Source organism: Saccopteryx bilineata, chromosome 6 (assembly GCF_036850765.1).
Source record: "Saccopteryx bilineata isolate mSacBil1 chromosome 6, mSacBil1_pri_phased_curated, whole genome shotgun sequence".
In the NCBI taxonomy this organism is placed as follows: Eukaryota; Metazoa; Chordata; class Mammalia; order Chiroptera; family Emballonuridae; genus Saccopteryx; species Saccopteryx bilineata.
In genome coordinates this window covers 23,524,687-23,552,241 of record NC_089495.1, presented here as the reverse complement: position 1 = coordinate 23,552,241, position 27,555 = coordinate 23,524,687, and the positions used below count along the sequence as shown (strand labels likewise).

Here is a 27,555-nt window from a genome sequence, read left to right as displayed (position 1 = left end):
GATGAGCTCACACACAAGCTGGCTACCTAGGGGTTTCGAACCTGGGTCCTCAGCATCCCAGACCGTCACTCTATCCACTGCGCCATCACCTGGTCAGGCTGGTTTATATTTTTAAAGCTATATTTCTGTAAAACTTGATCATTCTGTTTGGAAGTCAGGGCACCTCGCAGATACACTAGGGAATGAAAGATCTTGTCATTGTTATTAATAGGGCAGTGTTATAATTAAGCAACTTAGGGATGGAGGAGTAATAGCTAATGTTAACTTTAAATAGTGTTTTTAACAAATGCCTTTATATTATAAACACAAATAGCTATTTATATTGGAGGATTTGTTTCTGTTAATAGAACTGCCAAGCAGATGGTATTTATCTCTAAACAAACTTGACTTATAGCTTCATGTAGACATTCAGTTTTTGTGTGTGATAATCTATAATTTCATGAGTCCTAAAATTTACATTTAAATCTCTCAACCTCTATTATCAAGTGAAATACCCGGTTTTGAAATTAGCTGAGTCAGTTATCCTGAGAACATTATATATAATCTTGAAGTTATGGACAAAGGTGGGTGTTGAATCATTTTTCCCTTTAGCTCTAATAATTTTAAAATGTATTCCCAGAGAAGAATATTGTACCACTGCTCAATTACACATGAGTCTTAATCACTTAAAGAAGCTTTCTGTGTTTGTCAAAAGAGATTATTTTTACTTCAACTCCTAAATAAATGAGACTACCAGTCCCTGGGACTTTGTAGGTATATGTAAGCTTATATCTTACCACTTATTTCTTTGAATATTTGCACTTGTGCACTAAGCATGACTTTTTAAGTGAAAATGTCCCGTCATTTATCTTTGCGCTCTGTCCTTCGATGAACTTGCCACTGGGATGGAGAAATAGGATGGGGTTCCTTTCTCTCTGCCCCTGAGCAGTGTTTAGTTTTGCAGCCCTCTTCTAGCAACTGTGACATCCCTTTGTGGTGTATGTACACACTGTCTTCTAACCAGAGTCCAGTTCTGTTTTATATCTCTGCCCCGGCCTCCTCTTCCTGACAAGTGTAGTGTTTATGGATAATGGCTCCAGTAGTCAGCCCAAGTTCAAACATTGTCTTCACAACCTGATAGCTGCCTGTCTCACTGTACTTCTGATTATCATTAGATAATATTTGAGGATCTCCGGGGTGGTTGCGAATATTAAGATACTACCCATGGCCTGACCAGGCGGTGGCGCAGTGGATAGAGCCTCGGTCTTGGATGCAGAGGACCCAGGTTCGAAAACCTGAGATTGCTGGCTTGAGTGTGGGCTCATCCGACTTGAACGTGGGGTCGCTGGCTTGAGCAAGAGGTTACTGGTTTGAGCGAGGGGTCATAGACATGATCCTGTGATCACTGGCTTGAGTAAGAGGTCACTGTCTTGGCTGAGCCCTCCCCACCCCCATCAAGGCCCATATGAGAAAGCAGTCAGTGAACAACTAAGGTGCTAACGATGAAGAATTGATGCTTCTCATCTCCCTGCCTGCCTGTCTCTTTCTCTTATGTGTGCACAAACTAAAGAGAAAGAAAGATGCTACCCATGTAAGCACTCAGTGAATTTTAAATGAAGAAAACTAAAAATATGGGAGAAGCTATTTTATCTTGTTTTAAATTTGTTACCCCATTTTCTATTAGAAAAAGAGACAAAATAAGTAGATGGGTTGATACGACTTTTCTGGTGAGTGTATTTCGTAAAAGTTTTTTTATATAGCAGAGAACCCTGAAAAATATTGTTTTATTATTTCTTGTGGTCACTGTTCCCTGAAGCATAAATTACTAAGATTAGTAGCAATTCTGTGGAGTAACTTGACTCCTCACTTGGTCTACTTAATACTTGCTCTGTCTACCCTGCCAGGGCAAGGATAGCAAATATATAGAAAGAATGTAAGAAAAAAAGTCAAGTTAAGCCTAATTACAGGGGGCCCTTGTGTTATGACATAGTTCTGTTCCGTTCTTACAACAGTGACATAACTCGAATTTTGGTGTAAGTCAAAACATACCTAGCCTAACACAAACAGAACACTTGCACTTTTAACAGCCCAGAATGGCGTAGGTAAGCGTACTGGGCAACCCCAACTGCCTCACTCACATGCCTGTTACTGCATATTCTTCCGCCACACACAGCCAGACTTGGTCACCCATGTAGTTCATAAGTACGATGCTAACAGCATAAGCTGAACCACTTCGCAGTTTTTTTTAGAATTTAATGGGTGAGCATCATAAACTAAAAAATGTATGTCGAGATGGTCGTTACCTGAAGACCGCCCCCATGTGAATCTTTTTGTTTAATTCTTTATGACTAGGTTTTAGTTTATTTTTTACTAATGTGATTTTTTTGGAGTCTATTGGAAATATTACTCTGAAGAATGTTACTGTATATGATAGTGGTTTTTCCTGAAAATTACATTTCTATTCTAACTCAAATTGTATAAAAACTAAGAGTCAGCTGAAATTAATTCCGAAGGGTAGTGGTAAAAGCCCTAATTTTGAGGTACTGGCAAAAATAAAGTGCATCCCATTGCCAGTTGGAGAATAACTACAGATAACATGGGTATGGTGGTTATGGTATGTCTGGCCTCCGAGGTTAATGTCTGTTGAGAGAAAAAATTGTTTGCGTAAAATAGTAAGTCATATCTTCTAAAAACACTAGCTCTTAATGTTCACTTAAATAGGCAGTCCAGCTTTTGCAGCGAATTGTGGATTAGGCTCCTCCTACATACCTAGAGAAATGGGTCTGTGATTCACTCCTGCCGCAGCGGTACGCACAGTAATTTTAAAAGGTGATGTGCCTAGAGAGCCGGTCTGGCGCTGTCAGGACACTCTGTGACTTGTGGCGAGAACTATATTTAACTCTTGGTAGAGGCTGTTTGACCTTATAAACTTTTATTTTTGCAAGAGAGAGAAAGAAGAAGGGAGAGAGATGAGAAGCATCAACTTGTAGTTGCAGCACTTTAGTTGTTCATTGATTGCTTTCTCATCTGTGCCTTGACTGAGGGGCTTCAGCTAAGACCATGACCCTCTTGCTCAAGTCTGTGATCCCATGCTCAAACTGGAAATCTAGCACTCAAGCCGATAACCTCGGGGTTTAGAACCTGGGACCTCAGCATCCCAGGTCAGTGCTCTGTCTACTGCACCACCACCTGATACCCTCGGGGTTTAGAACCTGGGACCTCAGCATCCCAGGTCAGCGCTCTGTCTACTGCACCATCACCTGATAACCTCGGGGTTTAGAACCTGGGACCTCAGCATCCCAGGTCAGTGCTCTGTCTACTGCACCACTACCTGGTCTGGCTGATAAACTTACTTTTATTTTGAAGAACCTGGTAATGATGCTCTCAGTAAGGGGGAAACTTAGCCCATTTGTATGTTAGCAGATCATTATTCTGATTATAAAGTGCCCACTTAGAAATAATTTGAGGCTTGTAAAGGAGTTTAAAAATGTGAATTTTATATTTGCCTACTCTGTTTCTGAGTCCTGGTCTCAGTCTTGTAATAGCAGAAATATCTTGAGGGTATTACTCCATTAATGTGAATTAGCAGGCCTAAATTCCTGAATACCTAAAACCATTTTAAGATTAGATCCTGATACAAAGGAGTGATTTTTGTGAGCTGAGAAAAATCTCTTGGATTACTCTTCTTTGATAGATGGCAGCTTAAAAAGAATAGTGGTCTTATCAGCCAAACCACCTAACTGGTATTATTTCAACTTCCCTTGAGCAAGGAGTATGTCAGTTTGTTGATCCACCAGTACAATCTGAAATAGTGATGTAAAAAGTTGTTCCTTTCTTACTATAACACAGAATGGCACGATTACAGCGCAATCTGAGGTTAAAACCCAAATTTACTGACTGAACAAATGACCATTTTCCATACTTATATAAGCCAACCTCAGCATACAAGAAACTAAACCAAACCAGACCAGCACTAACTACTGATAACGACTAGAAAGCCGACTTTTAAAAATCAGTCATTTCTCTTCCCGACCAGTGGTGTCACAGTGGATAAAGGGTTAACCTGGGATGCTGAGGACCTAGGTTCAAATTCCCAAGGATTGCTTGTGCAGGAGGTCACTGACTCTCATTGAGGAGAACCTGTATCCCTCACGTCAAGGCATGTATGAGAAGTAGTCAGTGAACTAAAGTGACTCAGCTACAAGTTGATGCTTCTCATCTCTCCCCCTTATCCCCTCTCAATAATATAATAACCAATTCTCCACTGCACATGTGTTAAATTATATCCATTGATAGATAAGATGAACATATTTCTATTATAAACTTTCTTTTCACATGAAGTAGTTTTATTGGTTACATATGCCTTGTATTCTAAATTGAAAAATCTTGCAGCAGGTTTTCCTTAACAGTCTTTTCTTCAGGATATAAATGCTATGAAGGACTTGGTGAAAGAAGTTCTTCCTTTGATGAAGGGAAACCATAATATTAGAAATTGAAGATAGAACTAATACCAGGCCCTGGCCAGTTGGCTCAGTGGTAGAGCATTGACCCGGCATGTGGAAGTCCTGGGTTCAATTCCTGGTCAGGGCACATAGAGGAAATGACCATCTGCGTCTCCTTCCCCCCACTGTCCCTTTCTCTCTCTCTCTCTCTCTCTCTCTCTCTCTCTCTCTCTCCTTCCCTCCCACAGCCATGGCTCAGTTAATTTGAGCACATTGGCCCTGGGCACTCGGGATGGCTCTGTGGAGCCCCTGCCTCAGTCAGGCACTAAAAATAGCTTGATTGGGAGCATAGCCCCAGATGAACAGAAAATCTGCCCTAGATGAGGGTTGCCCAGTGGATCCTGGTCAGGGCACATGCAAGAGTCTGTCTGTGTATCTCCCCTCCTCTCTCTTAAATTAAAAAAAAAAAAAAAGAAAGAAACTAATACCAAAACAAGCTCTGCATTTTATACTGTATAAACTATAACTTTTTCTGAACTTAGTTTTTCTAAGAAGAATGGCATTAAAATCATAGACATAATCTAATGTGTATGAGAAATTTGAGTCTACTTTAGATAAAATAGGACTTTTAAATTGTTTTGAACTTATTTTATAATTCTCCTTGTAAATACAGAGAAAGGGTTCTTAAAATAACTTACATGAAGAAAACTTTTTCTGAACTTAGTTTGTCTAAGAAGAATGGTATTAAAATCATAGACATAATCTAATGTGTATGAGAAATTTGAGTCTACTTTAGATAAAATAGGACTTGTAAATTGTTTTGAACTTATTTTCTTATAATTCTTGTAAATATAGAGAAAGGGTTCTTTAAAATAACTTACATGAAGAAATCTTTTCTTCTATACCATCTGTTCCTTTAGTAATGACCATATGGTGTCTAATATAACCTGTGTGTTACTTTCTCTTTTTTTCCCCCAAAGGTTTTATTTATTGAGGGCAGGGCAGGGGAGGGAGAGTGAGAGGGGAGAGAAGTAGTAGCAGGAGGAGCGGGAAGCATCAACTCATAGGTGGTTGCTCCTCTCTTGTGCTTTGACTGGGTTAGCCCAGAGTTTTGAACTGGCGACCTCAGCATTTCAAGTCGATGCATTATCCACTGTGCCACCACAGGTCAGGTGTATGTTACTTTTCAAGTCTGGGTTCCTTCAATAATATTAACCAGGAATGAGGTCTGAGTATCACAGACACAGTTTTCTTTCTAGGGGTTGGGGAAGCTCAAATTTATATTGGTTTGTTGGTTTCTTGTAGTCTGGGACAGTTGTGGTCCCTTGCGTAGTGGAATAATCCATCACCTGACTTTGAATGGGAACACAGCCAACAAGGAAAGAATGTTTTACCAAGAGAATTGTTTTGTGATTCGAAGGCGAGTCACTGGACCAAGTCTATGTGACTGAAGGCGGTTGTTAGGCTCTCTTCTCAGTAAAACATTCTCATAAGATTTTACTGCTCCCTTCCAGGCTATTCCTTGAGATAAAGAAAGGAATGTTGTGAGAACCATAGAAGCAATAGCAGTTAATGCCTTTTGATACTGTGTTGTTATTAAGCTATCATGCAGATGTAGTCCATGTATCTTTAAGTAAAGATTGTGCTTGATGCTATGCCAATTTCTAAGTAAACAAGCTTTTTGAAATCTTGTGAATAAAAACAGACACAGCACGAACTCGACGCCATTTGCCCGAGCGAGCTGTGGTCCTTTGCTAGTTCACTGACATTTCCTCTGCTGATCTCTCTCTGCTCCCCCGACTCACAACAACACCCTTGCAAGCTGTCCTTTGACTGAAGTACTTTTGTGATAAAAAGAACTAAATGACAGTCTTGAGGTATGTCCTGAGATCACTAGTTTGTACTATAATAGCATTAGGATATAGTACGATAAAAATATGCAAAATTCCATTAAAGATCTATTAAATATTTTATACAAAGATAGTCATTTTGTTTTGAAAATAGAATGGGCAGATGAAATAAAGAGTCCTTGCCTATTCAGCCGTAGATGAGACTTATTTGAACTGACTAACATAGAATTGGGATGTTTTTTAATGGACAAGATATATATAGTGGATACATCATAGTTTAATTTTGTTCTTCCCATTTCAGAGAGGAAAATGATTGGACAATTTGTTCTACCTCTGAAAGATTTCCCCAGAATGCTGTGGTCGCCAGTTTGAAACCCTGGGCTAGTCCGGTCAAGGCACATATGGGAGTTGATGCTTCCTGCTTCTGCCCCCTTTTCTTTCTCTCTCTTGCTTCTCTAAAATGAATAAAGTCTTTTTAAAAAAAAGGAAAGATTTTCATACAGTATTTGTGTCCTGGATAAGGAGCACTCAGAACTGGTTCAGAGTGGTCTTGCCCTTTTGTAGCAAAAGGGACACCTGTTTTGCAGGAAACGAGAAAGAAAAGAGAGGAGTTGTTGACTAAATGCTATCACTGTGTATTTATATCACACATTCAACACATTTTAGTTGTGTTCCTCTGTGCCACACCCTGTCCAAAGTGCTGAAGATCCAGCTGTGAACAGGAGGGCACAGATGACCAGCAGATGTAAGAGAGTGTCATGCAGTGATTCTTGCTAAGAAGGAAAAGCAAAGGAAGAGAAGAGTGATAGGCTTGAGCTTAAGATGTTTTTTTAATAGACTGGTCAGAGAAAGCCTTTCAAATGCTTTATAATATGATTTACTTTTGTGAACTAAAAGGATATTACAGGATTTATAGGACACAGTTCCAAAAACTGTCCTCACTTCTGATACCAGTGGTGAGTCAGTATGTCCCAAACCACTGTTGGGTTCAATAATTCACAGAACTCACTGAAGACTGTTCAACTCACGATTACAGTCTATTACAAAGAATACAGATTAAAATCAGCCCAGGGAATAGACGCATGACGCAGAGTTCAGAAGAGGCGATGTCATTAATCTCCAGTTCCTCCAGAGGCGGGACTGATACCAGGTCAGCCGAATCCCCCATCATGTCTTTAGACTGCCCAGTGGTCAAAGCCTGCAGGCAAAGACACTTCTCAAGCAGGACATTCTGGGGCTTCGTGACATCCCAGGAGCCAGGAATAAAGGCCAGACTCCTCTTTGGGTAAGGTTCATTCTTCACTGCATACCTTTTAACAGATTTTAGGTGAAAAGAACTAATAATAGCCTGACCAGGCGGTGGCGCAGTGGATATAGAGCGTTGGACTGGAATGCAGAGGACCCAGGTTCAAAACCTTGAGGTCACCAGCCTGAGCCCAAGGTCGCTGGCTTTAGCAAGGGGTCACTTCCTCTGCTGCAGCCCCCTGGTCAAGGCACAGATGAGAAAGCAGTCAATGAACAACTAAGGTGCCACAAAGAAGAATTGATGCTTATCTTTCCCTTCCTGTCTGTCCTTATCTGTCCCTCTCTCTGACTCACTCTTTCTGTCAAAAAAAACCTAAAACAAAACAACTTTAATAAATAAATGAAAAAATACACCAAAATACATGAAGAAAACGTAGGTAGATTTATCAGTCATAGAGTGGATAGGATGTATGTTTTTTAATTTCTTAAGTTTGTCTTCTTGATTCTGTAAACGTTTTGAAAATAAAGAAAATGGGCCATTTATAAATGTTTAAAATAGCCTATTTCAGTTCTTAAATTTTTACTATACATTTTAGCAGTTTAGCTTGTGCCTAAGAATCAGCTGAAAGTAAATTTAAAAATTCAGGTTTTTTTATTCCGTCTCAGAGACTGACTATTATGTCTTGGGCATGTCCAAGATATAGCAATGCTTATATTGTAGCAACAACAACTGTTTGCCCGAATGTATCTCTACTAAGTGGCACTTACTGTCACCACAGTTCTTTACTTTATAGGTTTAAACTTGGTCTTATCCATGTCTTAGAGATAACTAAACTTTGGATTCTAAGTCATATTCAAAAACACTCATGAGAGTTACATAAAGAATCACAGAGAGTTACATAAAGAATCACAAGCCGTTCGGAAAAGAAGTGACAGAGCAGTCCTGATACCACTGTCTGTAGAAAGGCCTTATTTCATGATTGCCCTCAGCATGTGTCTAGAAGCTTGGATTGGGGAAGGTTTCTACCATTCCCTGTTAAGAGTGGCTCACTGTGCCTAAATTGTTTATACAAGCAGTGTGCTTTATGCCAAACACATAGTTTCTTTCTGACAGTTTGGTTCGTGCTAGGCAGAAGGTACCTACACGACCAGCTCCCAGGCTTGGGCACTGACTCCAATGAGCTTTCCCAGTAGACAGCATTTCAAGTGTTCCTGCAGCAATGAGCGCAATCTGTGGCCCTGTGGGGGAGGACTCTTGGAAGCTTGTGCTTAATTTACTCAGGACTTTGCGCCATGTCTTTTCATTTGCTGATTTTGCTTTGTATTTTTACTGTAATAAATCACAGCCATGAATATGACTATATGCTAAGTTGTGTGGGTCTTTGCAAATCAACAAACCTGGGTATGTCCTTGGGGGCCACAGACATGCAAATGTGTTCATATTGTGAATTCTAACTGTGAACTGTATACTTACTTCTACTGGTCCAACACGTTCTTTCCCCGAAGGCAAGGGAAAGTGATCTCAAAAAAATATTACTTGATGAGCTAGGAGTCTGAATAAAGGGAGCAAGTTATACATCTGGTGTTTAAAAACAGCAGGAGGTTTGTAAAGTAGAAATAAAAATTGGAAAGGGGTGGCTCACACTGAATTGACAAGTATTTTCTTCACTATGTCGATAAAAGTTCGGGAAGTATTGTAAAACATAGATACAGGCTATATCATACACAGTAGGCTTCACAAGACACCCTGCCAGTGCCTGAAACCTCGAATAGTGCCAACCCTATATACTCTTTTTTCCTATGCAGATGTATGTGTGATAAAGTTCATAAATTGGGCACAGTAAGAGATTAACAGCAATAACTAATTGTAAAATAAAAGTTATAACAGTACATAGTGTAATAGAAATTATGTGAATGGCTTTAGGGCTCTTGGTAAGTAAAATAAGGGTTCCTTGAATACAAGCGCTGGGATACTGGGATAGTCAATCTGCTCACCAAGGTGGTTACTAACTGACTAATGGATGGGTAATGTATAGAGCATGGATACACTGGACAAAGGGATGAGTCAGGCTCTGGGAGGACCACATGAGACTTCATTGTGCTACTAAGAAAGACTTGCAATTTAAAACTTAGGAATTGGGCCCTGGTCAGTTGGCTCAGCAGTAGAGCATCGGCTCAGCATTAGAGCATCGGCCCAGCGTGTGGAAGTCCCAGGTTTGATTCCCAGTCAGGGCACACAGGAGAAGTGCCCATCTGCCTCTTTACCCTTGCCCCTCTCCTTCCTCTCTCTCTCTCGTTCTCTCTCTTCCCCTCCTGCAGCCAGGGTTCCATTGGAGCAAAGTTGGCCCCAGCACTGAGGATGGCTCCATGGCCTCCACCTCGGGTGCTAGAATGGCTCCAGTTGCAGCGGAGCAATGCCCCAAATGGTCTGAGCATCACCACCTGGTGGGCATGCCGGGTGGATCCCGGTTGGGCGCATACAGGAGTTGTCTGACTACCTCCCTGCTTCTAACTTCTGGAAAAATACAAAAAATAAAATTGTTTATTTCTGGAATTTTCCATTTAATATTTTCTGACCTTGGTTGACCTCAGGTAACTGAAATCATGGATAAGGGAGACTGTGTATCTTAACCCATCCAGTAGTTTTCTAAAACCTGTGCTGGGTTAAGATAATATACCGTATTTCCCCATGTATATATAATGAAAAATTTGGGGTCTAAAAACTGGGTGCATCTTATACAGTGGTTGTGGCACTTTAAATGCCATAGGTGGAACTGAGGACAGTGATTCGTCATCAGACACAGATGAGGACAAGCTAATGGATGGGAGTTTTGACACTGAAGAGGAGTTGTATGAATTTTATGATAAATAAAACTTGAGTTCAATAACTTTATGTAATACATTTGTTTTCAAATTTTGGGCCCCCAAATTAAGGTGCATCTTATACATGGGGAAATACAGTATTCTTAAAAGAACAATTGAATTGTATACTTACATTTTGGTGCTTCTTATTTCTATATTTAAAGTAAGACAGCCGGACTGGATAGCTCGGTTGGAGCATGGTCCCGAAGCACAGAGGTTGCTGGTTCGATCCCTGGTCAGGGCACAGACAGGAACAGATGTTCCTGTCTCTTTCCTAATCTCTCCCTTCTTTCTAAGATCTAGAAAATAATTTTAAAAAATTATTTTTTGTTTTGTTTTTTCTTTGTTTTATTTTGGTGGGGTTGTGGGGGTGGAAAATATTTTTTATAAATAAAGACAGTAAATGATAATAGTTGTATATGAAGTAGATTCATTTTCAGGATTGGAACCTTCTGCTGAGTTGATTTTTTTTTTACAGAGACAGTGAGTCAGAGAGAGGGATAGACAGGGACAGACAGGAACGGAGAGAGATGAGAAGCATCAATCATTAGTTTTTCATTGCGCGTTGCAACACCTTAGTTGTTCATTGATTGCTTTCTCATATGTGCCTTGACCGCGGGCCTTCAGCAGACCGAGTAGCCCCTTGTTGGAGCCAGCGACCTTGGGTTCAAGCTGTCAAGCTGGTGGGCTCTTGCTCAAACCAGATGAGCTAGTGCTCAAGCTGGTGGCCTCGGGGTCTCGAACCTGGGTCCTCTGCATCCCAGTCCGACACTCTATCCACTGCGCCACTGCCTGGTCAGGCGATGATTTTTTTTTAATCATCATAAATAGAAGAGACACCAGCTCCAATTGAACTTTCTAATAATTTTTGCTATTTAAATTATTTTTCTAAACAAAATTGAGAAGCTATCTTATGGAATAAATTTGGTTAAATGTTTTATTTCTGATCTTAGATATTTTTCTGAGTCATTTGTCAAACCTTTAAGAGTTGGTTGATCATCTCTAAAATTCCCTTCAGTTCTAATTGGAATTATAGACTCTCCCCTTATTCTATTCACATTCATGATTGATCATGACAGCAGGGAGCATATGACTCAGCTGGCCATGCAATGTGACAGGAATGGCCTGGTGCGGCTTCTGGGAAGCCTTTGTAAAGTGCATAGACTAGTCTGGCTTGGACCCTTTGGTCTTTTGCTCATTCTACTTTCTTGCTGAATAGGAGATGCACCACCAGGTGTGTCCATGAGATGGCAGAGCTGTTTGTTAAGGGTGGCAAAGGAGGTAGGGAGACAGAATCTGCCCTGGTGGCCCTTGCTTGAGAAGCTGTGCCAATCCAGGGCTGCCTGCCTGCCTCCCGTCTTCTTGTTATGTGAGAAATTTTAACCCACAGTTTGTTTTCCCCTCAAAAAAGAAAAAATGTAATTTCAGTAACATGATGATAATAAAATAATGTATTAAAAAGTTGATTGTAAAAGAATAGCTATTTCCAGATGAGATATGTGGAAGGTAAGACTATATTTTAGAGATACAGACTAGAAAGATACCTAGTCTAAATGAAGAAATGAAGGCTGTGTAGGTCTTAAGGTTACACAATTAGATTTGAACTGGGAGGCAAACCCATATTTTATGGAAGAATTCCTTACATATAATCTCATTCTAACTAATTACAGGTTAAGAGAAAGAAATATGTAGGCTACATAGTTCATAACTCTTAGGAAGTCTACCGTACTCACTTAAGCAGAAACAGCATTCGTTGGGAGAATGTTTGGTAGCCTAGAATCAAAAGGAAAGCTAAAGAACCAAGCTTGGAAATTTTTTGGAAATTAAGAATTTGGAGTCAGTTAAAATCATACCTTGAGGCCCTGGCTCAGTGGTAGAGCGTCGGCCTGGCGTGCAGAAGTCCCAGGTCCGATTCCCAGCCAGGGCACACAGGAGAGGCACCCATCTGCTTCTCCACCCCTCCCCCTCTCCTTCCTCTCTGTCTCTCTCTTCCCCTCCCACAGCCAAGGCTCCATTGGAGCAAATATGGCCCGGGCGCTGGGGATGGCTCCTTGGCCTCTGCCCCAGGCGTTAGAGTGGCTCTGGTCGCAACAGAGCGACGCCCCGGAGGGGCAGAGCGGCGCCCCCTGGTGGGCGTGCCAGGTGGATCCGGGTCAGGCGCATGCAGGAGTCTGTCTGACTGTCTCTTCCCGTTTCCAGCTTCAGAGAAGTGCAAAAAAAAAAAAAAAATCATACCTTGAAAATGTTTCAGAACATTGGTGAAAACACCTGTGTTGGAATAGAACTTGCCATTGTCCCTACTGCTTAGAGTCACTTCAGATTAAAAGTCTGGGCTGAGTGCATCCAGTTGGCATAGATGGATCTGGAAATACACTCTCAATCCTACAGTGTGTATACAGACTTTCATTGTGATTTCATTTTACTTATTCTAGCATCAGTATTCCAATTAGTGTAATGGGACACTAATAGTCACTGAAAACAAGTTGAAGTGAATAGGATACATGTTTTTGTAGAAATATGAATCCATGAATCCTTTTACATGGTCTGTTTCTTTCACGTTACATGTAGCTCAACAGATGCATTAACAGCAATTTTTAAGCTTTTTTAATTTCATGACCCTTTACACTCTTGAAACTCAAGGGCTGCAAAGGGCTTTTGTTATCTGGGTGGTATTATTGATGCTTACTATATTGACAGTTAAAACTGAGGTTTCAGAAAATGTTTATTCTTGAACAATAGTAGATCTCCTTGGGTTACACTTCGAGAACAGCTACAGTTGTGATCTGTATATTATGTGAATAAACACAGTTTTTTCTACAAAACTATAGTTTCAACGAGTCAGGGAACTATCTATTAAAAAGCCATCAATATTACAGAAAGTCTTCTTACCTACACTTGAAAATTAAGCTTTTGACATGAAAATACAGAAGAATAAAACTTTTTTTTTTTTTTTTTTTTTGCAAGGGTGAGACAGGGACAGACAGAAGAGAGAGAGATGAGAAGCATCAATTCTTCATTGCAGCACCTTAGTTGTTCACTGATTGCTTTCTCATGTGTGCTTAACCAGGGGCTACAGCAAAGCAAGTGACCCCTTGCTGAAGCCAGCGACCTTGGGCTTCAAGCCAGCAACCTGTGGACTCAAGGCAGTGACCATGGGGTCAAGTCAATGATCCTACGCTCAAGCCAGTGATCCTGTGCTCAAGCCAGCGACCTTAGGGTTTCGAACCTGGGTACTGTGCATCCCAGGCCAATGCTCTATTCACTGCACCACTCCCTGGTCAGGCTAGACTTTTACATTTTAAGACAATTGGTATAAAAACAGTTACGCCCTGGCCGGTTGGCTCAGCGGTAGAGCGTCGGCCTAGCGTGCGGAGGACCCGGGTTCGATTCCCGGCCAGGGCACACAGGAGAAGCACCCATTTGCTTCTCCACCCCTCCGCCGTGCCTTCCTCTCTGTCTCTCTCTTCCCCTCCCGCAGCCAAGGCTCCATTGGAGCAAAGATGGCCCGGGCGCTAGGGATGGCTCTGTGGCCTCTGCCCCAGGCGCTAGAGTGGCTCTGGTCGCAACATGGCGACGACCAGGATGGGCAGAGCATCGCCCCCTGGTGGGCAGAGCGTTGCCCCATGGTGGGCGTGCCGGGTGGATCCCGGTCGGGTGCATGCGGGAGTCTGTCTGTCTCTCCCTGTTTCCAGCTTCAGAAAAATGCAAAAAAAAAACAGTTACAAGCCCTCTTCCATTTAACAATTTAAACAAAAACAGCTTATTCGGGTCTTTCATTCTTAAGTATGCTTTTTCAAGACTATATCATATATAGTTTATTAAGATGTCTGGAAAGTGTGTCCATGACCTCTTAAGATGGACAGATTCAGTGATTTTTTTTAAGACATAGTGTGTTTTAGTCTACAAATATATGATGGGTGTCAATATGTTTCTATTATCTTCTGGGTTACAGATATTTTTCCAGGCCTCTCTTTTTACCTCTTTTTGTATACAGAGGTTTTATTTTGTTTGGTTGAGCCATCGAAGCTAATGTATTGCAACTAGAGAATTTATCTGCTTCTCTTTTTATCTTTAGTGTCTGGCCTACAGCAGACACTTGAGAAATGTTTATTCAGGAATACATGCCATCTTACTGTTTTGAGGTGTCAGGTGATTTCATGTAAATGGTATAGACATTACAGTGAATGGTTTGTCAACCTGATAAGTGTCCCGTACAGGCATTAAAGATTAAATAACCTTCCCTCTGTTTTTGGTAATGCTTCCTTTAGTGGATTTTTTAAGTAGGGTTAGTTTGTCAAATTCTTAATGCTATATGACTTGAGGAGTCTAATTTTTAAACTATTTCTGCAAAATCTTGGTTATTTGCAATTTGAGTCAAAAATTTCAAGATTAAAAAAAAAACATTTTAAAAAAGCTTACCACTAAAAAAAAATAGCTCAATAGTATTTTGCTTACAGTGATTAAATCAGACTGTTACTGACACGGGGCAGGAGCCAATGAGACTGGACCCGAGGCAAGGATTAAAATCCTGGCCCTGGCTGGTTGGCTCAGCGGTGGAGCGTGGGCCTGGCATGCGGGGGACCCCGGCCAGGGCACACAGGAGAGGCGCCCATTTGCTTCTCCGCCCCCCCCCTCCTTCCTCTCTGTCTCTCCCTTCCCCTCCCGCAGCCAAGGCTCCATTGGAGCAAAGATGGCCCGGGCGCTGGGGATGGCTCCTTGGCCTCTGCTCCAGGCGCTAGAGTGGCTCTGGCTTCGGCAGAGCGTCGCCCCTGATGGGCGTGCTGGGTGGATCCCGGTCGGGCGCATGCGGGAGTCTGTCTGGCTGTCTCTCCCCGTTTCCAGCTTCGGAAAAATACAAAAAAAAAAAAAAAAATCCTGACGCTGGATTTGGGGAGTGCCAGCCAAGGATAGAAGGTGAAGGGGAAAAATCCAAGGAGGGAAAGGTGTGAAGCAGTGTAATATGATGCGTTTACCTTGGGGGACACAATCTGTTCCCCTGGCTCTCTTTTCTCCCTCTTCCCACTAGTTGAGGTTCACTCCATGAAGACATGGCTAACACATCCTTCGAGATTGTGCTGTCCAGCCCTCAGCACCTGCCAAGAGCCAGATCCCACATCCCAGCGTGTGGCATTCCACCCATGTCTGGAAGCGGAGGAGCAGCTCAGCATAGTGAGAGCAGGCCCAGCTTCAGCTCAGACTGCAGCCAGCTCCATGGCTCAGCAAGGGTGCCATCAGAGGTGGCAGAGCAGTTCCGCACAGGCAGCTCCTTCAGAAGAAAGACTGTTGAGGGAGTCTGTGAGGGTAAACAAGGTTGTAGCAGGTCTTGGAAATCAGAAGATAGGCATAGGTCTTTATAAAGTGGCATTACAAATTAGGAAAGAACAGCACTATGTGATAAATAATGCTGGGACGGTTGGCTAACCATTAGGACTAATACAATTTAAATGAATCCCTACATTATAGCATAAAATTACAGTTCTGGATTAAAGACTTCTTAAATGTGAAAGCAAAAACTGGGATAAAAACGCAGGAGTGCCTTTTTGTCTTCTGTGTAGGAAACAGTTTCTAAACAAGATCCAAATAGTACAGACCATAAGGGGAGAACAGTGGTAAGTTTGGCTATCTTAAAGTTTAGCAACAACAGAAAACTTAGTAACACTAAGCAAAATGAAAACACCAGACTGAGAATATGTTAAAATGCATAAAAACAGTAAAAAGTAGATATTTATAGTACTAAAAATAAAACTGGTACAAATCAATACAGGGAAAATTAGGCTAATTTTGTGAGTAGGTATATCTCACCAAAAAAAAAAAAAATTCAATAGCCAATAAACATGAAAAGCTGCATTTAAAAAATAATCAGAGGTGCAAATTAAGGTACTATTGCATGTCCACTCATTGACAAGAATGGTAAAGTCTACTAACAGAGATGCAGAAAAATAGGAACTTTGTATGTAGAGAAACTGAAAATCCATGGGTTTTCTTGTTTGATGGTTTTTGTGTTTTGTTTTGTTTTTGTTTTTTTGCGACAGAGACAGAGTCAGAAAGGGACAGACAGACAGGAAGGGAGAGAGTTGAGAATTATCAATTGTTCGTGTGGCTCCTTAGTTTCCTTAGTTGTTCATTGACTGCTTTCTCATACGTGCCTTGACAGGGGGCGGGGGGCTACAGCAGACTGAGTGACCTCTTGCTCGAGCCAGCGACCTTGGGCTCAAGATGGCAACCTCGGGGTCTTGAACCTGGGTCCTCTGCGTCCCAGTCCGCCGCTCTATGCGCCACCGCCTGGTCAGGCTCAAAATCCATGTTTTTAAGTGCTCTTTAGATTATCAAATCCCTGGAGGGGCAGAGCAATGTCTGCCCCTAAAATGTCACGCTCCCACCAGTCCTAGCTCTCTGCTGGGTCTGCTTCAAGCTGCATCCTGAGTGTCTGGCCTTGTTACCCAGTCATTTTTGCTTCCATCACTGTCACTGTGAGTTTATTTCCTCCTCTTCCTCTGTGTGTCTAAATTAGTCCCAGATCTTACCTCATGTCCTTCGCGGTTCTCTGTTAGTAATCTCTTGTAGACCTGGAAATGCAATTAATAGCTTACTAGAACTTTGTACATGACAAGTAAGGAGGCCAGAATAAGGCCTGATAGACTTCTGGTAGGAAACAGTTTCTAAAACAAGATCTAAATAGCACAGACCATAAGGGGAGAACAGTGGTAAGTTTGGCTATCTTAAAGTTTAGCAACAACAGGTTGATGGGAAGGAGCATGTACCTTTATTGCTTCTGTTATATTACAGGCCTTCAGAGCCCCCCCCTTTTTGTGTGTGTGTGACAGACACAGAGAGGAACAGACAGACAGGAAGGGAGAGAGATGAGAAGCATCAATTCTTCATTGAGGCACCCCAGTTGCTCATCAGCTGCATTCTCACATGTGCCTCGACTAGGGGTGGGGAGGGGGCTACAGCAGACCAAGTGACCCTTTGCTCAAGCCAGCGGCCTTGGGCTCAAGCTGGTGAGCTCTGCTCAAACCAGATGAGCCCGCACTCAAGCCAGCGACCTCGGAGCCTCGAACCTGGGTCCTCCACATCCCATCCGAAGCTCCATCCACTGCGCTACCCACCGCCTAGCCAGGCAGAGACCTCTTTATTTTATTTATTTATTTATTTATTTTTCTGGTTCTGGAATCTTTTTCCTATTAGAGTTGCTAAATATATAAGGTGTGATGAACTTGAATTTGCCTGTACATTTAATCTTCCATTGTTTGTATATAAACTATATAAACTCAAGGCCCTCTAATGCCTCATTAAATACAAGATAGTTGGAATAAAGAAGTGAAAGGTTGGTTTGTGGATCAGTGGGAGAATATATTTATGAAAGAATTTGAATAGTTTGTGACTCTTTATTAACCTATTTTAACTAGAATGAGATTATCATTTTTGCCTGACTTGTGGTGGCGCAGTGGATAAAGCATTGACCTCAAATGCTGAGGTCGCCCATGCAAAACCCCAGGCTGCCTGGTCAAGACACACACTAGAAGCAACTACTACAAGTTGTTGCTTCTCACATTTCCCCGCCCCTTTCTCTCTCTAAAAAATCAATAAATAAAAAATATTTTTAAAAGATTATCTTTTAGCCTGACCAGGCGGTGGCGCAGTGGATAGAGCGTTGGACTGGGATGTGGAAGGACCCAGGTTCGACACCCCGAGGTCGCCAGCTTGAGCACGGGCTCATCTGGCTTGAGCAAAAGCTCATCAGCTTGGACCCAGGGTCGCTGGCTCCAGCAAGGGGTTACTCAGTCTGCTGAAGGCCCGCAGTCAAGGCACATATGAGAAAGCAATCAATGAACAACTAAGAAGTCACAACGCGATGAAAAACTAACGATTGATGCTTCTCATCTGTCTCCATTCCTGTCTGTCTGTCCCTGTCTATCCCTCTGACTCCCTCTCTGTCTCTGTAAAAAAAATAAATAAATAAAAATTAAAAAAAAAAAAAAGGACCCTGGCCGGTTGGTTCAGTGGCAGAGCATCGGCCTGGCGTGCAGGAGTCCCAGGTTCGATTCCCGGCCAGAGCACACAGGAGAGGCACCCATCTGCTTCTCCACCCCTCCCCCTCTCCTTCCTCTCTGTCTCTCTCTTCCCCTCCCGCAGCCGAGGCTCCATTGGAGCAAAGATGGCCCGGGCGCTGGGGATGGCTCCTTGGCCTCTGCCCCAGGCGCTAGAGTGGCTCTGGTCGCCACAGAGCGACGCCCCGGATGGGCAGAGCATTGCCCCCTGGTGGGCGTGCCCGGTGGATCCCGGTGGGGCGCATGCGTGAGTCTTACTGCCTCCCCGTTTCCAGCTTCAGAGAAAAAAAAAAATCTGAAAAATAAAAATAAAAATAAAAAAGATTATCTTTTAAAAAAACAGGTTCATTGAGATATAATTCCTATACCATACAGTTCACCCATTTAGGACTATACACTTTGGTGGCTTTTAGTACATTCAGAGATGTGGATCCGTCACCACAATTTTAGAGCATTACCCGCCCCGGCTCCCAGATTCCCCAGCCTAGGCAGCCATTAATCCACTTTCTGTCTCTGCAGATTTGTCTCTTAAGGACATTTAATGTAAATGGAGCCGTACAGTATATGACAATTTGTGACTGCCTTCTTTCACTTAATACCATACCCCCCCCCCTTATCCATGGTTTCACTTTCCACACTTTCTTACCCAAGGTCAATCACAGTCTGAAAATACTAAATGGAAAATTCCAGAAATAATTCATAAGCTTTAAATTGTACGCCTTTGAGGAACATGATGAAATCTCGCGCTGTCCTGCTCTGTCCTAGGATATGACTCATCCCTTTATGCAGTGTCTCTATGCGATACACCCTCCCCTCCCATTCATCACTTAGTAGCCATCTTGGTTATCAGATCAGCTGTTGAAATATCACAGTGCTTGTCGTCAAGTCACCCTTATTTTACTTAATAATGGCCCAACGCACAGGAGTAGTAATGCTGGCAATGCAGATATGCCAAAGAGAAGCCATCAATGCTTCCTTTAAGTGAAAAGGTGAAAGTTCTCAAAGGCCGGGGGGAAATTCTTATGCCGAGTTTGCAAAGGTCTGTTAGGAATGAATCTTCTTTTGGTGAAACTTGAAAAGGAGAAAGGAAGCTGTGCTAGTTTAGCTGTCATACTTCAAACTGCAAGAGTCACAGTACAGCGGGTGGTAGGTGCTAGTTCAGATGGATAAGGTAGTACATTTGTAAGTGGAGGACATGAACAGAAAGTGTGTTCTGACTGATGGCACTGTGTTGTGCCAGAAAGCACTGAGCCTATGGGAAGACTCCAGCAAGGACTTCCCTCTCAGTAACCGTATTCACTTAACTTTGGTATTTCCATATACTGTTATAATTGTTTTATTTTATTTTTGGTTATTGTTAATCTTTTACTGTGTCTATAAATTAAATTTTATCATAAGTGTGTGTGTATAGGGAAAAAGACATACGTACGGTACTGTCACTGTTTCCAGCATCCACTGGAGTCTTGGAACATAAGCCCTAGGGATAATGGGAGACGGTTTTACAGGGTGTGTGTGACAAAAGTAAGTTTACAGTTGTGAGTATGCAAAACACAGTTTATTATTTTATTATTAATGTATTACTTTCCATATGAACACCTGTAAACCTACTTTTGCCCCATCCTGTATGTTTTCAGCATTATAGCATGTATCAATACTTTATTTCTTTTTTTTTTTCTTTATATAAAGAGAGAGAATCAGGAAAGGAGAGAGAGATGAACTTGTAGTTGCCCCGCTTTAGTTGTCATTGATTGCTGCTCATATATACCTTGAGGGGGGCGGGGAGCAAGCTGAGCCAGTGACCTTGGGCTTCAAGCCAGTGACCTTTGGACTCAAGCCAGTGACTAGGAGATCTGTCAGTGATCCGCCCTGTGCTCAAGCTGGATGAGCCCACACTAAAGCCAGTGACCTTGGGTTTTGAGCCTGGGACCTCGGTGTCCAGATCTATGCTCTCTCCACTGTGCCAGCACTGGGCAGGCAGTACTTTAATTCTTTTTATTGTTGAATAATAATCCATTGAACAAATATACCACATATTATTTATCCACCCACAAATTATATTTAAGTGTTTTTCTACTTTTTGCCTGTTGTGGATAATGCTGCTGTGAACATAGGTTTTCGTTTCTCTCACGTATCTAAGAGGGGAATTGCTAGATCATGCAGTAATTGTTTTGAACTAATTGAAGATCTGCTAGACTGTTCTTCCGTAAAGGCTACACCATTTTACCTGCCCACCAATAGTGTGTGTGAGTTCCAATTTTTCCACATCCTCCCTCATACACACTTGCTATTATCTACCTTTTTTAATTAGCCATTCTAATGCTCTGGTTTCTCTTCAGATCGTATAAACTTTCGCCTTTTAAGTTAGCCATCCTAGTGGGATAAAGTGGTATCTCGTAGTTTTACTTTGGTTTTATGACACGTTTCAAGTTTTTTCCCAAGATTTTCTTTTACTACATAAAGAATGATGCCTTTAAGTTTGTGATAGAATCTTTTTTTAATTGTTGGTATTATTTTTCCCCAACAGGCTAAGGAAATTTTAACGAAAGAATCAAACGTGCAGGAGGTCCGTTGTCCTGTTACTGTCTGTGGAGATGTGCACGGTCAGTTCCATGACCTCATGGAACTCTTCAGGATTGGAGGAAAATCACCAGATACGAACTACCTGTTCATGGGGGACTATGTAGACAGGGGTTATTATTCGGTGGAGACTGTGACTCTTCTTGTGGCGTTAAAGGTATGATCAATGAAATTTAATTTTTTTTCAAGCTTTAAATCAGCAAAAGTAAAAAATGGCAGTATTGCATATTATTTGTTCTTCTATTAATGATCCATTCAGTTTATAACCCCTTAAAATAATAGTTGATTTTACATCTTTTAAAAGAGAGATAAAAATAATACATTAAACCTCTCCTACCTATTGATTGATTTCTCATATGTGCCTTGACCGGGGGGCTACAGCAGACCAAGTGACCCCTTGCTTGAGCCAGTGACCTTGGGCTCAAGCTGGTGAGCCTTGCTCAAACCCAGTGAGCACACGCTCAAGCTGGCGACCTCGGGGTCTCGAACCTGGGTCCTCTGCGTCTCAGTCCAACCCTCTATCCACTGCGCCACCACCTGGTCAGGTATCTCTCCTACCTATTTCTGATAAATCATTTTCTTGGGGAATCCAAAGCTGAGGTCTTGGAATCATTTTTGACTTAGTAACTTATCCCTCATGTCTAGTCAATTAACAAGTCTTTAAAAAAAAAAGTCTTAAAATTCTTGCCTTGAAAAGTCTCTCTGTGTCTTTCTACTTTTACTATCGCCATGCAGTTCATATCTTTATCACTTCATACTGTGATTATTGCAACAGCAACACTATTAGCAACTAATATTTCTGCCTCCAAGATCTGACCCCTTCAAAATTTACTTACTCTTACATATGCTGCCAGATTAAATCTCTTTTATTTAACACTTCATTTTGTCACTTCCCTGCTCCCAAATTCTTTAGTAATTTCACGTTGCCTGTGGACTCAAGCTCAAACTTCTTAGCTGGCCCTCTAGAGTGTAGCCTGCATTTGCCTGCCTATAGTTGTTGGATAAACACTTTGTGTCAGGTCAAAGAATTTCAGTGCTTAGTCTGTCTCCATATATTTCCTTATCCATTTTCTTCACAAGATTATTCTGTGATTTCTTACCCACCTGCCAAGACTCAAGTTCTTTTTCCATGAAGTCTTCAACCATTTTAAGCCTTATTTCTTTACTCTAAATTCCCATGCAATGTATTGTCCCACCCCTTAATTATGTTATAGAGCAGTTTATTGCCTTGTATTTTTAGATCACATACCTCTTTAGTAAGATTAGTCCCTAAAAAGCAGAGTCACGTGTTATACTTGTGAAGACCTCACCTAGCTTAAAAACTGAGTTTAATGCTGGGCCTTTTTAATGGATGTTTAGTAAATATGTATGTATTTGCAGTTTTTGGTTAATTTGGTTTACAGAATTCGATGCTTTTTATAACTTAGATACATTCCCAACTAAATAGTATGCTGTAATGTATGTCTTTATATTTTATTATCAAAAATAGACTATTAATACATTTAAACTCTTGCCTAGATTTAGCAAAGGCTTATTTTTGTGTTTTTGTTGGCAAATACAATCTTCTCATGGGAAATAAAAGTTGAAAAGATGAGGGTGGGGGTTAGTTTATACAAGAGTTGGTCTTAGGTCCAAATCTCTGATCTTCGGTATCCATTCATCAGTAAGACGTCACAACATTCTGGAAAGATTTAGAAGACTAGTGATAATTTGAGGTTTAACATATTGTAGACAAAGAATCAGGTACAAGTTTGTTATATTAATATAGGAATCAGTTAATAAGGGTTCAATTGAGAGTGGTAAAAATACAGTGTGTCCGTAAAGTCATGGTGCACTTTTGACCAGTCACAGGAAAGCAACAAAAGATGATAAAAATGTGAAATCTGCACCAAATAAAAGGAAAACTCTCCCAGTTTCATACCTATTCAGTGCAGTTTGATGTGGGCTCACGCACAGATTTTTTAGCGCTCCTTAGGTAGCTATCCCGTATAGCCTCTACAGACTCGTCACTGACTGATGGCCTACCAGAACGGGGTTTCTCCACCAAACTGCTGGTTTCCTTCAACTGCTTATCCCACCGAGTAATGTTATTCCTGTGTGGTGGCTCTTCATTATAAATGCACCGGTATTCACGCTGCACTTTGGTCACAGATTCGAATTTAGCGAGCCACAGAACACACTGAACTTTCCTCTGTACCGTCCACATCTCGACTGGCATTGCCGTGGGCTGCTCCGCTGTATACACAGTTACGTCATCATCTGCACATGCTGCCACATCATCCTACAGAAACTGGTAGGATTTTCCTTTTATTTGGTGCAGATTTCACATTTCTATCGTCTTTTGTTGCTTTCCTGTGACCAGTCAAAAGTGCACCATGACTTTACAGACACACTGTAGTAATGAAGAGGGACAACTATACAAAATCTATCACAAATTAATCAATAGGGTCTGGTTATAAATGAGAACATTTTTTATTCTGGAAAAGATATAACATTTAGTTTACTAACAGACAGAAGAGCCATTTAAATACGGGTCAGAGGTTAATGTATTTAATATGTCACTAGTACAAATATGGTCTGTACCTTGGATTTTGTTTTCTTTCCCTCCAGGTGCGTTACCCAGAACGCATTACAATATTGAGAGGAAACCACGAAAGCCGACAAATTACCCAAGTATATGGCTTTTATGATGAATGCCTACGGAAGTATGGAAATGCCAATGTTTGGAAATACTTTACCGATCTATTTGATTATCTTCCACTTACAGCTCTAGTAGATGGACAGGTGTGTATGTGTGTGCTTACATGGGGGGAGGGTAGAGGGGTAGGATGGGATAAAAGTAGGAAAAGATTTTCTCCTAGTAATTTAGGGTCTAGATTTATATGACTATTTTTTTTAATCTCCTTAGGTTTTTTTTCTGCCTCTTTTATACTTAAGATTTCAGAACAGGTATTTGGATAAGTTTTATGCACACTGAGACCACCAAATTTTCATGTTGTCAGATACGAGTTTAAATTTTTTGGCCAGATAATATTCCAATAAGCTTTTTTTTTTTTTTTGTATTTTTCTGAAGTTGGAAATGGGAATGGGGAGGCAGTCAGACAGACTCTCGCATGTGCCCAAACAGGATCCACCCGGCATGCCCACCAGGGGGCGATGCTGTGCCCATCCGGGGCGTCGCTCTGTTGTGACCAGAGCCACTCTAGTGCCTGGGGCAGAGGCCATGGAGCCATCCTCAGCGCCCGGGCCATCTTTGCTCCAATGGAGCCTTGGCTGTGGGACGGGAAGAGAGAGACAGAGAGGAAGGAGAGGGGGAGGTTGTGGAGAAGCAGATAGGCGCTTCTCTTGTGTGCCCTGGCTGGGAATTAAACCCTGGACTTCCGCATGCCAGGCCGACGCTCTACCACTGAGCAAACCGGCCAGGGCCCCAATGTGCTTTTCTATTACACATAAAATACTGTAAATAGTTAAACTCTGGTGTATATATAATAAGAATAATAAAGCAAAGCTGTTTTTGAAAAAGATCTTCACCTTTATACATAGTGTCTGCTGGTTATCATTAATAACTTTTTTCCATTTTCATGGTAATTGCAAGCAGTAATATTGTGTACTCCACCTTTCTTTTACTAGGAAATGAATGCTTTGTTTTCATCTACACTGTTCACAAGAATTAGGGGATATTTCAAGATGAATATGAAGTGATAAAATAGCCCCTAATTTTTGTGAGCAGTTTATAACAAGTATTACATAGTATAAAAAATTACATAAAAACATTCAAAAGTACAAGGAAAAAACAACTGGATAAAGAAATGTGGTGACTGTACTTACTATCAAAACATTGGAAACCGTCTCATCAAAATTAGAAGAAAGGCCCTGGCCAGTTGGCTCAGTGGTAGAGCGTCGGCCTGGCGTGCAGAAGTCCTGGGTTCGATTCCCGGCCAGGGCACACAGGAGAAGCACCCATCTGCTTCTCCACCCCCCCCCACCTCCTTCCTCTCTGTCTCTCTCTTCCCCTCCCGCAGCCAAGGCTCCATTGGAGCAAAGATGGCCCGGGCGCTGGGGATGGTTCTATGGCCTCTGCCTCAGGCGCTAGAGTGGCTCTGGTCGCAACATAGTGACACCCCCGATGGGCAGAGCATCGCCCCCTGGTGGGCAGAGCGTCGCCCCTGGTGGGCGTGCCGGGTGGATCCTGGTCGGGCACATGCGGGAGTCTGTCTGTCTCTCCCCGTTTCCAGCTTCAGAAAAATACAAAAAAAAAATTTAGAAGAAAAATTCTCTCGCCTGATCTGTGGTGGCACAGTGCATAAAGCATCAACCTGGAAACGCTGAGGTCGCTAGTTCAAAACCCTAGGCTTGCCTGGTCAAGGCACATATGGGAGTTGATGCTTCCTGCTCCTCACCCCTTCTCTCTCTCTCTTTCTCTCTCTCTCTTTCTCTCCTCTCTATAATGAATAAATAAAATCTTAAAAAAAAAAAAAAGAAAAATTTTCTCTAAAACTTGTATTATTATTCTCTCTGATTCCAAATCCCTAAAGGATGAGCCTGGGAATAAGTGTTACCAGAAAAAAAACAACCCACTAGTATTAAATGTTTTGGAAATTCTAGCCACTACACTGAATAATAAAAAGGACTAAACGATATAATATTGAGAAGAAAAGAAAAATATTTTTGCAAACATGATTATGTACCCAGAAAAATCAAAACTGAAAAACTATTGGAACCAATAAGAGGAATCTGTAGGGTCTTTGTTGCAAGAGAAAAAACATTTTATACATCAACAACTAATAGAAAATGTAATGATGGGTCACAAGGATAGAGATCCCATTCACCAGAGAAGGGGAGAAAACACTGTATAAAGTACCGTACTTGGGATTACAAACAAAAAAAGACATATATTTAAATGTTAACTCTCTCTGATGTGATTTTTGTTTCCTTTTTCATTGTATCTTATAAATTCTCCACAGTGAATATTTTTAAACTTTATTTTGAAAAGAGCTATTAGGATTGACATTTGTAATCACTAATCTCCACTTACTTTTAGCAATCAGTAAATTCATATTGTTTTTGAATTCATAAACAGATATTCTGTCTCCACGGTGGCCTCTCCCCTTCCATAGACACACTGGATCACATAAGAGCCCTGGACCGTTTACAAGAAGTCCCACATGAGGTAAACTGAGTTTAAATTAAAGGAAAAAGAAATATAACCACATTGTAATAAAGCTGAATTATCAATAGTTAAATATGACTGCTAATAGTTGATAACATACTTAATTTTCTTGACCAGGGCCCAATGTGCGATCTGTTATGGTCAGATCCAGATGATCGTGGTGGCTGGGGCATTTCACCACGGGGTGCTGGCTACACGTTTGGACAAGACATTTCTGAAACATTCAATCATGCCAATGGTCTCACACTGGTTTCTCGCGCTCACCAACTTGTGATGGAGGTATGTCCTTTTCCTGCAAAATGATCTTTATTTCCAGTGAACGTATATGTCTATATAAAGCCTTCATGACTTAGAATAGCAAAAGCATTCCTTGCCATTATCTAAGTGAAGAAACTTGGCTGGCTTTAGCAAGTAGGGAAAGTACTAATTTGCTAGAGCAAAATTATTACTCACTTTTGAAGTTAATTTAGACTTAGAGAAAAGTTGCGGAAATATTACCAAATAACACCTTTGTATCCTAAAATCAGATTCCTCAAATAGAAATATTTTTAATATTTGCTTTATCATTCTGTCTCTGTTTTGCTCCCCCCTTTTCCTCCATACATTACCTTTTTTTAAAAAAAAAAAGCAAGAGAGAGAGGGAGGGACAGACAAGAAGGGAGAGAGATGAGAAGCATCAACTCGTAGTTGTGGCACTTTAGTTATTCGCTGATTGCCTTCTCATATGTGCCTTGACCAGGGGGCTCCAGCTGAGTAAGTGACCCCTTGCTCAAGCCATCAACCATGGGGTCATGTCTATGATCCCATGCTCAAGCTGGTGACCCCTCGCTCAAGCTGGTGGGCCTGCATTCAAGCTGGCAACCTTCGGGTTTTAAACCTGGGTCCTCAGTGTCCTAGATCAACACTCTGTCCACTGCGCCACTGCCTGGTCAGGTACATTGCTTTCTTTTGAGCTGTTTGAGTGTTAGTTGCAGACATGATGCTCCTTTACCCCAAATTTCTATATATATTCTGTAAAAGTAAGGACTTTTATATAACCACAGTATATTTATCACAGTCAATAAATTTGCATTGATGTAGTTCTATTATCTAACCTAAAAACTTTATTCAAATTTTAATTCTCTCAGTAATGGCCTTTATAGTGTAGAAAAATTAAATCAAGTATGTATATGTATAATCTAATCCAGGATCATGCTACATTCAGTCTCCTTTGATATGGAAATAATTCCTCAGATTTTCTTTGTTTTACATAATCTTGGCATTTTTGAAAAGTGCAATTTTATTTTTATAAATATTTTTTACTTGTGGTTTGACAGACACTTCCTTATGCTTATAGATGCACATGTTTTTTGTTTGTTTTTTGTAGTTTTTTGAAGTGA

At 41.3% G+C, this 27,555-nt stretch overlaps 1 protein-coding gene across 1 annotated transcript in view; it reads left to right on the top strand.

Annotated features, from left to right (window-relative positions):
- The window catches only part of PPP2CB (protein phosphatase 2 catalytic subunit beta), a 36,489-nt gene that overhangs the window by 1,689 nt on the left and 7,245 nt on the right, over positions 1-27,555 (top strand). The window contains exons 2-5 of the mRNA XM_066236501.1: positions 20,954-21,163; positions 23,617-23,790; positions 26,087-26,176; positions 26,294-26,455. Coding sequence (XP_066092598.1) covers positions 20,954-21,163; positions 23,617-23,790; positions 26,087-26,176; positions 26,294-26,455 — 636 coding nt within the window. The remainder of the gene's footprint in view (positions 1-20,953; positions 21,164-23,616; positions 23,791-26,086; positions 26,177-26,293; positions 26,456-27,555) is intronic.